Source organism: Mytilus trossulus, chromosome 2 (genome assembly GCF_036588685.1).
Source record: "Mytilus trossulus isolate FHL-02 chromosome 2, PNRI_Mtr1.1.1.hap1, whole genome shotgun sequence".
NCBI lineage: Eukaryota > Metazoa > Mollusca > Bivalvia > Mytilida > Mytilidae > Mytilus > Mytilus trossulus.
In genome coordinates, this window is record NC_086374.1 from 10192768 (window position 1) to 10206798 (window position 14031).

Below are 14031 nucleotides of genomic sequence, written 5' to 3' on the forward strand. Positions count from 1 at the left end.
GTTCAGTGGTCAAAGTTAAGTTTTTTAGTTTTGGTCTATTTTTCTAATACTTTATGCATTAGGTCAACTATATTTGGTGTATGGAAATATTTTATGATCTATATGTCGGTCGCGCAGGTTTTATTTGACCTTGACCTCATTTTCACGGTCCATTTCTCAGTTTTAAGTGTTTGTGTTTTGGTCTGTTTTTCTTTATTTATAAGCAATAAGTCAACTTTATTTGTTGTATTGAAGAATTGTTAGCTGTACATGTCTGACTGGCATTGTTCATTTGACCTTGACCTCATTTTCATGGTTCATTGATCAATGTTTCATTTTCTTGGTTTATGTTGAGTTTATGTGACAGTTGAAATAAAGCTTTATATTTAGATCTATTAAGATAGTATCAAGGATTAGTAAAGAAGGCGAGACATTTCAGAGGGTGCACTCTTGTTTATATTCACACGTATTTCTATTAAATCTGACATTATGACAAAGCAACTATTAAATAAAGTTCTTTCGAACTTTAAATGTGCAATCAAATATATATGCAAGTCGTCAACTGGTCAAGTGGCTAGATGAATATATCGTTGGCCAATTAAACGACAGGTCCTAATTTTGTTGTTTTAAAACTTGTAGAAATATTAACAAAAATAAGGAATGAGCAAAGGAAAATAAATAAAAACAGAACGACTGAACTAAATTAAAGGATGTTCGATATTATATTTCGTTTTATTTTTTAAATCTAAATGATGGTTTATTTTTATCTAGTTTCCTAATCAAAATTATAAGAATGAGAAAGAAATACCTTACCATGGTAACAGCTACTTTTACCGTCGACCCTGAAATGTTTAATGTTATAAAACAATTTTAGCGTATTTGACCTACTTTATCTTTTTATTCGGATACTTGTGGTTATCTTCTCCAAGTTCAACGGGAGTATTAGAATAATCTAGAATAGAACCCAGATGGAACCAAGAAGTCGGGTTGCTATAACCAAACAACCTGGATGTTGAACCAGTTACCATGGTTTCGAACCAAAGAACCCGGATAGAACCCAGGTTCAGAACCAAACAACCCAGATGGAACCAAGGATTAGAACCAAAGTGCCCGGATAGAACCTTGTTGCATTCGGAATTCTCATGACTTTTTATACCGTCAACGTATTTTCAAATCATTTATTTATTAGGTAGATTTATATTTGATAATTGAACCATAAAATTCATTTTGGACTCTTTACATTGATTAATCCGCGAAGCGAATTATATAAAATATGAAGAGTCAAAAATTAAATTTATTGTTCAATAAATTCAAAATAAATTATTGCCAGTCATCATTAATAAATTTCTATCAAAAGGCTCAAAGAACTTTTTATATTATATATATTTACAACAACAACGTACACACATGTTGGCGTATGAATACACGACGTTAAAGTGGGTGTGTCGCCATTAAAATTGACAACATTGAAAATATAAGTAATACTTTAAACCAAACAAAAGAAAGTGAATACACCAAATTTATACATATCCTAATGTTTAAACGACAACAACTAGAAGTAAACTACTGGTGAATTTCCATCTACTAAGTTGTCCCGCGGTTTCAGTGAGGTTCTTTTGCTCAATCTATATTTTCGATGAAGTGTTTTGATAATGTTGTTTGTTTGTCTCCTTTTTTTTCGCCATAGTGTTTTTTTGTCTTTTGTAATCGTAATTTTATTTATTGCTTATTTGGTATCTTTTTTCCATGTTTTAAGATGATGTTTTTCTTGCATATAGATTCTACATTCATTCAAAACACAAAGTTAAAAGTAAATTTCATTTGTTTTGCAGAAATGTTGACTAACATCAAAAAAATACAATGTCTCCAGATTTAACTTGGCTTTCCTTAACCATAATATTCACACCATGGTCAACGTTGAAATTACAAATTTGCACAACTGTCTTTTTTGCCTATCATATAGTTCACAACTTGAATTTTATTTCTAGGATGGAGCAGCCATTTGTGTCTGAAGGACTTAAACGAGTGTATAGAAGCGCCAAAATTATGTAATTCTGGAAAGTGCACCAACACAGCCGGTAGTTACCACTGTACCTGTCCGCTTGGAACCTACGGTAAACAATGTGATATAGCTGAGACGTGTGATAGTCAACCCTGCAAAAATGGAGCTACCTGTACACCTGGAAGCAGTAGTTCTGTTTCATGTAAATGTGTAGCTGGATATTCAGGAACAAGATGTGAAAAAATTACTCACTTGAAATCAACAAAATCTCAAGCAACATCTACAACGAAACATATAACAACTCAGCATTGTCCTAAAAACTGTAATAGAAGAGGAAGATGTAGCCACGGAAAATGTGTTTGTAATGGAGCTTGGACTGGAATCGACTGTTCTCAAATTAATCATTGCAGCATAAATCCATGTAAGAATAATGGGAAATGTAACAATAATGCAACAGGACATACATGTAACTGTACCACTCAGTGGACTGGTAATAATTGTGAAAATCGTAATTTTTGCTCAATATCTCCATGTGTGAATGGTCACTGCACAAATGGGCGGAATTCATTTTCTTGTGCATGCAACAATGGCTGGACAAGTACAAAATGTGATGTTAAGGAACACTGTTCCCCCAACCCATGTCATCATGGAACTCGATGTAACAATCAAGGACAAACTTACCAGTGTTTATGTCCGTCTGACTGGACCGGTAAAAACTGTAGTATTCGAAATTACTGTTCCGGTTCTCCATGTCAGCATAAGAGTGCATGTACAAATGGAGCTAATGCGTACTCATGTGTTTGTACAAAAGGATGGATTGGGAAGAATTGTAGCACTCAAGATTTCTGTTCGGATAAACCTTGTCAGCATTACGGATCTTGTGCCAATACAGGAATCTCTTATTCGTGTAAATGTCGTAATGCATATACCGGAAAAAATTGTGAGCTGTGGAATTATTGTTCTAGTTCTCCATGTCATAATAAAGGCACATGTTCAAACAAAGGACATACGTACACTTGTACGTGTCCGTGGCCTTGGATCGGCTCAAGTTGTGAAAGAAAAAGTCCTTGTGCCAGCTATCCTTGTAAACATAACAGCACATGTACAGCTAGTGGAAACACATTTTCTTGCTCTTGCACTCTTGGATGGATAGGTACTTCATGTAATACAAGGGATTATTGTTCAAGTCGACCCTGTCAACATGGTGCAACGTGTTCTAATAATGGTACATCATACAGGTGTGCCTGTCCTAGTATATGGATTGGACAAAACTGTCAAACGAGAAACTATTGTTCATCCAACCCTTGTAAAAATAACGCACAATGCTTAAATAAGGGAGGTATATTCTTGTGTAAATGTAAACCAGGATGGATTGGAAATACATGCGAAGTTTTAGATCACTGTTCAAGTCATCCATGTCTTAATAATGCACATTGTACAAACAAAGGAACCGGGTTTTCTTGCACTTGTTTGCTTGGATATCTTGGACAGACATGTGAACAGAATGATTTTTGTTCAAGTTCCCCTTGCTTAAATGGAGGTAATTGTACTAACAACAAATCTTCATACTTATGTCATTGTCTAAATAGATTCACGGGTCAGAGATGCGAACAGACTAATCACTGTTTGTCGATTCCATGTAAAAACGGGGGTCATTGTCTGAACAGTGCAAGAACTTATCAATGTAAGTGTTTAAATGGTTGGTCTGGACCTACTTGTCTCTTGGAAACACAATGTCATTCGGCTACTTGCCATGGTCATGGGATATGTCACGTCACCAAAAATAGACCTGTGTGTAATTGTAGTACGGGATGGCGTGGTGTAACATGTGATACAGTCGATCCTTGTTCCAGTCATCCCTGTCAACATCAAGGTACTTGTACAAATAATGGTAACACTTTCTCTTGTCATTGTACTAAAGGCTGGATAGGGACAACATGCACTACTGCTGATCATTGTGTTGAAAATCCGTGTAAAAACTCGGGTAAATGTAGTAACTCAAGAAATGGGTTCACGTGTCAATGTTCAGATGGTTGGGGTGGTACAACATGTCTAACAGAAACAAAATGTCATACTAATACATGTCATAGGAAAGGACGGTGCCAACTGAGAAACAATAAACCAGTGTGTAGCTGTAATAAAGGATGGCGTGGTGATACATGTGATACAGTAGATCCTTGTTCCAGTCATCCATGTCAACATCAAGGTAGTTGCACAAATAATGGAAACAGTTTCTCGTGTAATTGTATTAAAGGGTGGATAGGTAAAACATGTACTGATATTGATCATTGTTCAACTACTCCTTGTAAAAATTCGGGACAATGTAGCAATACGGCAAATAGTTTCCGATGTCAATGTTCTACTGGTTGGAATGGAGCAACATGCGAAACAGAAATAAAATGTCATACAAATACTTGTAACAACCATGGAACATGTCGCGACAGCGGAAATAAACCTGTGTGTACCTGTAGAAAGGGCTGGCGTGGTGAGTTCTGTACCGATGTAGATCACTGTTTTGGTCAGTCGTGTAATCATAAAGGTAACTGCACTAATAGTGGCACTACCTTTTCCTGTCGATGTAATAAAGGATGGATGGGGAAAACATGTACTGATATTGATCATTGTTCAACTACTCCTTGTAAAAATTCGGGACAATGTAGCAATACGGCAAATAGTTTCAGATGTCAATGTTCTACTGGTTGGAATGGAGCAACATGCGAAACAGAAATAAAATGTCATACAAATACTTGTAACAACCATGGAACATGTCGCGACAGCAGAAATAAACCTGTGTGTACCTGTAGACAGGGCTGGCGTGGTGAGTTCTGTACCGATGTAGATCACTGTTTTGGTCAGTCGTGTAATCATAAAGGTAACTGCACTAATAGTGGCACTACCTTTTCCTGTCGATGTAATAAAGGATGGATGGGGAAAACATGTACTGATATTGATCATTGTTCAACTACCCCTTGTAAAAATTCGGGACAATGTAGTAATTTAAGAAATAGTTTCAGATGTCATTGTGTAAATGGTTGGAGTGGAGCAACATGTCTTACTGAAACAAAATGTCATACAAATACTTGTAACAACCATGGAACATGTCGAGACAGCGGAAATACACTTGTGTGTACCTGTAGCAAGGGTTGGCGTGGTGAGTTCTGTACCGATGTAGATCACTGTTTTGGTCAGTCGTGTAATCATAAAGGTAACTGTACTAATAATGGCACTACTTTTTTCTGTCGATGTAATAAAGGATGGATGGGAAAAACATGTACTGATATTGATCATTGTTCAGCTACTCCTTGTAAAAATTCGGGACAATGTAGCAATACGGCAAATAGTTTCCGATGTCTATGTTCTACTGGTTGGAATGGAGCAACATGCGAAACAGAAAAAAAATGTCATACAAATACTTGTAACAACCATGGAACATGTCAAGACCGCGGAAATAAACCTGTGTGTAGCTGTAGTAAGGGTTGGCGTGGTGAGTTCTGTGCCGATGTAGATCACTGTTTTGGTCAGCCGTGTAATCATAAAGGTAACTGCACTAATAGTGGCACTACCTTTTCCTGTCATTGCGATAAAGGATGGACGGGAAAAACATGTTCTGATGTTGATCATTGTGCCCGTAGTCCTTGTAAAAATTTGGGACAATGTAGTAATACGGCAAATAGTTTCCGATGTCAATGTTCTACTGGTTGGAATGGATCAACATGCGAAACAGAAATAAAATGTCATACAAATACTTGTAATAACCATGGAACATGTCAAGACAGCGGAAATAAACCTGTTTGTAGTTGTAGTAAAGGTTGGCGTGGTGATTTATGTGCCGATGTAGATCACTGTTCTAGTCAGTCGTGTAATCATAAAGGTAACTGCACTAATAGTGGCACTACCTTTTCCTGTCGATGTAATAAAGGATGGAAGGGAAAAACATGTTCTGATGTTGATCATTGTTCAACTACTCCTTGTAAAAATTCGGGACAATGTAGTAATTCAAGAAATAGTTTCCGATGTCACTGTGTTAATGGTTGGAGTGGACCGACATGTCTTATTGAGGTAAAATGTCATACTGGTACATGTCAAAATAATGGAAAATGTTTAGTAACTAATGGTTATCCTACGTGTACATGTACCAATGGTTGGACAGGATCTCGATGTTCAGATAAGAATTATTGCATTTCACACAAGTGTAAAAATAGTGGAAAATGTGTTAATAATAAGACAGGATATGCATGTAATTGTTTATCTGGATGGAGTGGAACGTTTTGTGAACAGGAAATTGGATGCCATCAGAACACGTGTAATGCTCATGGTAGTTGCAACGAAAAAAACAATTCATTTAAATGTTTTTGCAATGATAGCTGGACAGGTGAGCAATGTCAGATTAGAGATTACTGCCTGCCAACTCCTTGTTTAAACGGAGGTACATGTACAAATACAACACAAGGTCCGTCTTGTTCTTGTAAATATGAATATTTTGGAACAAAATGTGAAAATGTACGTACTACTTTTATATCTACTACAAAACAAACCACGACCAGTGCCACGTCAACATTCAAAACTACAACAATGGCTTTGGTTCCGTCTTCTAAAACAAATCAACCAATAGAAAGTACAACACAACAACAATTCACGTCACGTACAACAACCACAAGTAAACCTACAACAATAACAAGTAAGAGTACAACAATCACGAGTCAACCAACAACAATTACGACAAGTAAGAGTACAACAACCACAAGTAAACCAACAACAATAACAAGTAAGAGTACATCAATCACAAGTAAACCAACAACAATAACAAGTAGGAATATAACAATCACGAGTCAACCAACAACAATTACGACAAGTAAGAGTACAACAATCACAAGTCAACCAACAAAAATTCCGACTAGTAAAAGTACAGCAATCACAAGCCAACCAACAACAATTCCGACAAGTAAGAGTACTACAATTACAAGTCAATCAACAACAATATTAACGACAAGTAAGGATCATGTTAAAAAATCTACCACAAATGAACATTCTACAAGCCAATCAACAAATGTTACAAGAGAAATTACTTATCCGTCTACCACAAGTATTGGTCGAAGTCAACCAAGAACTCGTACAGGGTCAGTAACTTATCTTTCCACTGCAAGTAGTGGTCGTGTGAAGGAATCCACCACAATTGTACATTCTACAGGTCAACCAACAACTGGTACCACACATTCGACTACAATGTCTTCATCTACAGCGATTCCATCGACATCTATCAGTACTCTGCAAACCACTACAAGAAAAGTTCTTACAGAAAAACAAACCCCTACAACTCCAGGAAAACCGAAATCGACACAGTCTACGGCTAAACCGGATGCAACAAAAAAAGTTGGTAAGTTTGTTAAAATGTTGTCATGAAATACTCTTGCTTAAGATTACATGCAAATTAAACTTTGTCATAATATACAATTAAATGAAATTAAGATAAAAGAAATGCCAAAGGTTTGGACGAAAAATTGACTTAATCATATCAAGAGCTGAAAGTTTGTCTAATTTTGAAATGAAGAATAAGCTTCTTGAAAATAGAATGAAAAACAGACTGTATTCCCATTCTTTTTTAATTATTATTTTATTCTTATACCGTAACATTATTAAGTTTCCAGCAAGTCTTTCCGATACCATTTACCTGTTTACATCAATGTTTATTTCAAGTTTCAGGGTTTTACCGTTACAATCATGGACCTCTTCGTTATAACGGTCATAACTTAAGACTTTTCAGATTGTTGATACCCTTTGTCATGTTCTTAATGACAAAGATTTGTTATTCAGGTGTACATGCAACGCTGCAGTTCAAAGGAGTTGTTAAAGGCAATGCCCATGGACAAACCATGAATGAAATATTGATAGGGATAACAAACCTTCTACAGGATAAAAGCTGTAAGAAAGTAGAAGTGGAATACCTCAACAAACAAGAGGATATGAGGTAAGTGTTGATGATTACTCTTTGTTCGTTCTCGTTTTCTGTTAATGAATTTCAAAAATGAACTTCGGTAATATGATTTTTTAATTATTTGGAAAGGCTACTTCAGGTTTTTTTTACTGTGTCAATTTCAAATCTCGAAATTTTTATTGCAATTATTTTGTATCAATGGTTCTGATTGGATGACAGTAAGCGTAAAATTCTCTTTCTCCTTGTCTGTAACTAAGGAAGCCAACATTCTGAATTGCAGAACTATTTTACAGTCGCAAATACCCGTTTACCTGTCTCCGCTACGCGTCGCTAAGTTAACCAAATTTGCGACAGTAAAACTTCTGATGGACGTCCACAAAGCTTCAAATACAATACAGTTATCTCTTATTTCTCCTGTTTTCTAACTGTCCTCCATATGGAAAACAAATCCTTGCTACTTCAATAAGATAATATAAAATGATATGAACAGGTTGTTTTTTTCTACACATGTCTTGGACATATTTTGTGAAGAAAATATTTATAAATGTACTAAAAATATAGATGCATTAAACTCATGCGTCCTTATTATTCATTTATAAAACATATTTTTCAGTGATAAAACAACAAGCGTATCTGTAAGAGTGAAATGTGATCGAACATATTTAACAACGGAAATGTTAAATGACAAATTCAAAAATATCCCAGAGAAAGATTTAGAATCAAGTTTCCCTCTTCCAATGATCACTAAGAAAACGGAAACCAAGCCACAGACTTCAGACAAGGTAAAGTAATGGTAGTTCAATTTACAATAGTGAGTGTATCTTACAATCATATACTAGTTTAAACGTTCAGAAAAGGTTTTTATTGTCTGCATACACATTTTGACGAACATTTATCAAGTTTGATTGTCAATGTCAATATATAAAAGAATCCGAAACACTTTATAAAATGTTAAAAGCCTCAAACAACTCAAATCTGAATCTATTTTAACACGGCACATCTCCATAATTTCGTGACAACAAAAAGATTCCAAACTAGTAGGTTATCGTATAACTATACTTTTTCTGTTGTGTATTTTAATATGTTTAAAACGTATTGTCTTATTCTCTCATATTGTATGGTAATAATGTTAATTATACAAAACGACAACAAATACATATACTGATTGTCAAAAGGTCTACATAGCCCATAAACAATGTATGTAATGTTCAATATAACGTATAAAATTAGGCTTTGAACTTCTGGTGATAGCCATGTCTGCACGAAACATGTTAACTAGACTAGAGGGTATGTCACAGTACTCCAGTTTGTGTTTTTTTAATTTTATTTCAGGCATTTAACATTTAATTTTCTGATTATATATAATTCATTAACACTGAATGTCTGCATGTTTTTTTTCAGTCCTGGGCGTCGTCGAATTGGCAGATACTTGTTGGTGTCCTTGTGGGAGCCTCTGTAGTTATTGTCGCCTTCGTTGTGGCAAAAAAATATTTCACGTAAGCAGACATGTTAACTTATTATATCATGATGGTAGTATATATTAAGACGATGGTGAAACAACTCTCTCCAAGAGCCCACATGTCAGAAAAATTAACAACTATAGTATAGATCATCTTAGTGCATCGGCGATAATATACTAAGTTTCAATTGAAAAAAGGTGCTTTATGATTTTTAACTGTTATTGCCTGATAAAGAGCTGAAAAGCTGTGAGTCTTTCGCAGATAACTTATTGTATAAAAGAACCTCGACAAAGTCTTGTGTGGAGATATGCTTTGAAAGTGTATGAAGATCATAAATTCTTTTATTAAAAGTTCACTCTCAAAAACTACTTTTTAAATATTTTTTTTTTAAAAGACATATTGTTAAACGAGTGGACGAGCATATATGCAACTAAAATTGTGTCATTTGATTATAGTTATGCAAGAATGGAATCTTTTACTTTCAAATCAAAATGATTTTAAATTGTACTATTAAAGAAATCACAAATACATATATTTCGAAGGTGCTTCCATCTCACTTGGATTTTACGACAATGTTGCGTTGTTTTCTTTTACACAACTGTTACCAGCTATCAGACCTTAATGTTTTGTTTTATTCCTCGCGTGTGTTTTCCTTCAAAATCATGTTGAATCAGTTCTTGCCAGCTCTATTTGAAAGGTTTGTTTTCCATACAAATATGCATATTGTCTAGTTCCCCTTTTTCACAATTTCATCATAATTTTAATTGAGTTTCAAGAATGAGAGAATGAAAGTAAAGTTTTCCATTCTTTGCAGGAAACATAACAGTACAACTGACGTATTAGATGATATGGTGCTTGTAGGCCAAAATAATTACAGCCAAAATGACCTGTCTCCTTCTGGAACGTTCACGTACTCTGAAAAATTATAATGTAAGATTTAATTTTCAAATGGCGTGGAGTTCTGGGTTATATTTCGGAATAACTTTGACAAAGTTAAACGAACATAGTTCGATTCATTCGATGCACATGTCTGAATAGAAAGAGACACATATGCAAAAATTATACATATCAAGGTACATAAGAGAACTATATTTTAGTGTTGTTTCTTTATATGTTAATTTAGTCTATAAGAAAACTATTTGTTGTAGAGTTACTATAGAATTGTTCTCAATTTTTGTAGATGCATGCATAATAACTTTCTAACTGTAAATGAAATCATTGTCCGTTTGACCAAAACGGTGGGAGCCAAGGCACCGTGTTGAAGGCCGTACACTGACCTATAATGGTTTACTTTTATAAATTGTTATTTGTATGGAGAGTTGTCTCATTGGCACTCCACCACATCTTCCTATATCTATTTAGAGTTTTATCTGAATTTATCACGAAACATTAACTGTTTTTGTTTTATAAGCTCATGCCACCGGAGATAACGAAATGTTCACCTCTAAAAAGTCGGTTGCATGATGTTCTATTTATATATAAAATTCATATGAAAATTAAAAAGAACATTTGTTAATATTTTAAACATAAACAAATATACACGCTAACAAATTGTGCATACAAGTGAACACGTTTTGCAACTGTGGAGAAAGATATCGGATTTTTTTATAATGTCACAATACCGCGGAAACGGTTCAATTTTTTTCTATTTGGTGAAATGCAATTGCTTAACTAATAAACTTACTCTTTAAAAAAATCTTAAAATATATACTGAATGACTGACTGTGAAACTGCCAAACGTGATAACTTTTTGTACTCATAAACCTTTTCAATTTTCGAAAAAAAATCAAACTTTGTATTATTCCAAATCAATTGAATTTTACACTTGTATCTTTTTTTTGTGAGTGAGTGGGGGTAGAGTGGTGAAAACAAATAATCTCCAATTTCATTTTTTTTTTCATCTCTAAAATCATCTGGTGTAATGTTGAAACACCCCAAAAAATTATCAATATTTGTGTAGTTTTTTTATGTTCCCTTTATAATCATTTTATTTGATAAATCTGTTCAAATTTGAATTCCATATATAATTCATACGCACGGTAATATAAAGGTTTTATGATCAATTTTAAATTTATAAAAAAAACATATTTTTAGGAATTCTATTACATATTTATATTGTTGTCAATCCAACTTTGATGGCACAATTTAGAATAACTACAAGCAATAATTGTCTTGATGCATACAGCACAGCCAGTCCCATGAATTACGGTAAACACAAAGCTTATTATGAGTTCCTAATTTTCTCCATGTTATGTTTTACAGGAAAAGAAGATCGTATGATATTAGAATACTAGATGACTGCGACTACGAATTAGATAATCAAAAAAACGGAGGAACAAAATTTACAAACTTTGATTAAAATAACTTTCCTTTATTTTTCATGAGTCTACAGTGCGTGTAGACTTTTTTATTTGAATTTAATTTTGTACAATATCATTGTCCATGTGCATTACCTAATGACCCAATAGTATCTTTATTAAAGAAAAATAATAAAAATTGTGAATCGAAGTACGGTTTTATAGATAAGTTTAAATGTTGGTGTAATTATGCACTTATTTTGTATGTTTTTTTTTATACTAAAACATTGTACAGCCGCTGGTCGATTGTCACTCATCGATTGTAAAACCGGCCCAGTAACCATTACTTTCGGATATCTTTTTACATTAACAAATGCATCCCTCTCGCATGCACTTGTCTGGTTCCTAGCTTGGCTTTAACTATATACCTTTTGTCCCTTCGGGTCTTATCAGCTCTTTTTTTCAACGTTTGTATTAGTTTTTCAAATATTTTGGCCTCGAGCATCACTGAAAGCAAGAACAATTGTCATGATGATATATACCGACAGGGAATTCTGAAACAGTAAATCCGGAGAAATTTTAATTTTACCATCACCAATTCTCCAATCGGCTGTCTTTCGATCAACAAACACATAAATTACCCCTTGTTCTTATTTTTCTTTTATCTGAGTGATTTGAAACCTTTTTAAGCATTGCTCAGCGTTATTGGACTAAGCTGTATATCTGATTAATAAATGAAACTTTTTGTTTTATTATAGATATGCAAACTGTACAGTTCTGTCTGCCGGCTCAGCTAACGCTCTTCAGTCACAATTAAATACATTTTAAGTGAATACTGTTAACTTTCAAAACTTATTCTGAATTATTTTAAGGCGAAAAAGATGATTTTTCTAAAGTATGTTAATGTCAAGAAGACTTTTTTTCATTTTGACAATGTTGATAACTTCATGGTATACGGCAAACTTGGTGTGTTAAGAATTGAATGCTTCTTTTTGTAACTTTATTGGGGTGTATAAGCGTTGACCGAAATACATTTTGTATGAAGTATATTCTAAAAATGTACGCACGGTCAACGCTTTTACAACAACCCTATTAAGTTAAAAAAAATTGCTGTAATCATAAAAACACGAATTTTATATTTTTTTTTTTTATTCAATTCACCTGTGCACTTTATTGTGTGACCACGTGTTATCATGGATGAAAAGTTTTATTGTGTTATGCAATTGCTTAAGAAATAACATGTGATGTGCAGTTAGCAAATCAGAATAGAGTATTATAATGAAACATGCATCTAATGTAATTATTATCCCATTTAAGTCTACATTAAATTACGTATGGTAAAGTATTGGTTTGAATGAAATTTCACGACAAAGAAAATTAGTTGGCCCACATTATGTATAATTTTTATTTTTTTAGACATTCACGGAATAACCATATACCTGAGTTGGTTAAATTTATAATAAACAAAAATGTTAGTTGGATACTGGTTGTTATAGTAATAAAAAAAAAAATTGAGAATGGAAATGGGGAATGTGTCAAAGAGACAACAACCCGACCAAATAAAAAACAACAGCAGAAGGTCACCAACAGGTCTTCAATGTAGCGAGAAATTCCCGCACCCGGAGGCGTCCTTCAGCTGGCCCCTAAACAAATATATACTAGTTCAGTGATAATGAACGCCATACTAATTTCCAAATTGTACACAAGAAACTAATATAAAAATAATACAAGACTAACAAAGGCCAGAGGTTCCTGACTTGGGACAGGCGCAAAAATGCGGCGGGGTTAAACATGTTTGTGAGATCTCAACCCACCCCCTATACCTCTAACCAATGTAGAAAAATAAACGCATAACAATACGCACATTAAAATTCAGTTCAAGAGAAGTCCGAGTCTGATGTCAGAAGAAAATAAACAAAGAAAATAAACAAAATGACAATAATACATAAATAACGACAGACTACTAGCAGTTAACTGACATGCCAGCTCCAGACTTCAATTAAACTGACTGAAAGATTATGATTTCATCATATGAACATCAGGCACAATCCTTCCCGTTGTGGGTTTAGTATCATACCATCATAACATATATGAGAAGAACATAACCCGTGTCATGCCACCAACTGTTTTTAGAATAAATGTCTTTAGTTCCGACGCAAATGTCTGGTTGTTACAAACTGATTTTAGCGCTAAATGGCGAAATATCAGTTAGTTCCGAGACATGGTTATGTTTTAGTAGATAGGTTTCGACAACGAAACAAAGTTAATGTCAACAAATGTTGTCTATCATTATTGTTTTCTATTATAAACTCGTCCTGATTATGCATGCGATATTTGCCACTGGACATTAATCAACCAACA

General features: G+C 34.1%; 1 protein-coding gene across 1 annotated transcript in view; it reads left to right on the forward strand.

Annotated features, from left to right (window-relative positions):
* Positions 1-12748, forward strand: part of LOC134704835 (neurogenic locus notch homolog protein 1-like) — an 86747-nt gene extending 73999 nt beyond the window's left edge. Inside the window, exons 3-7 of the mRNA XM_063563617.1 lie at positions 1968-7355; positions 7793-7946; positions 8527-8695; positions 9315-9409; positions 11636-12748. Of these exons, the coding sequence (XP_063419687.1) occupies positions 1968-7355; positions 7793-7946; positions 8527-8695; positions 9315-9409; positions 11636-11732 (5903 nt within the window). The 3' untranslated portion in view covers positions 11733-12748. The remainder of the gene's footprint in view (positions 1-1967; positions 7356-7792; positions 7947-8526; positions 8696-9314; positions 9410-11635) is intronic.
* Positions 12749-14031: the final 1283 nt, after the last annotated feature.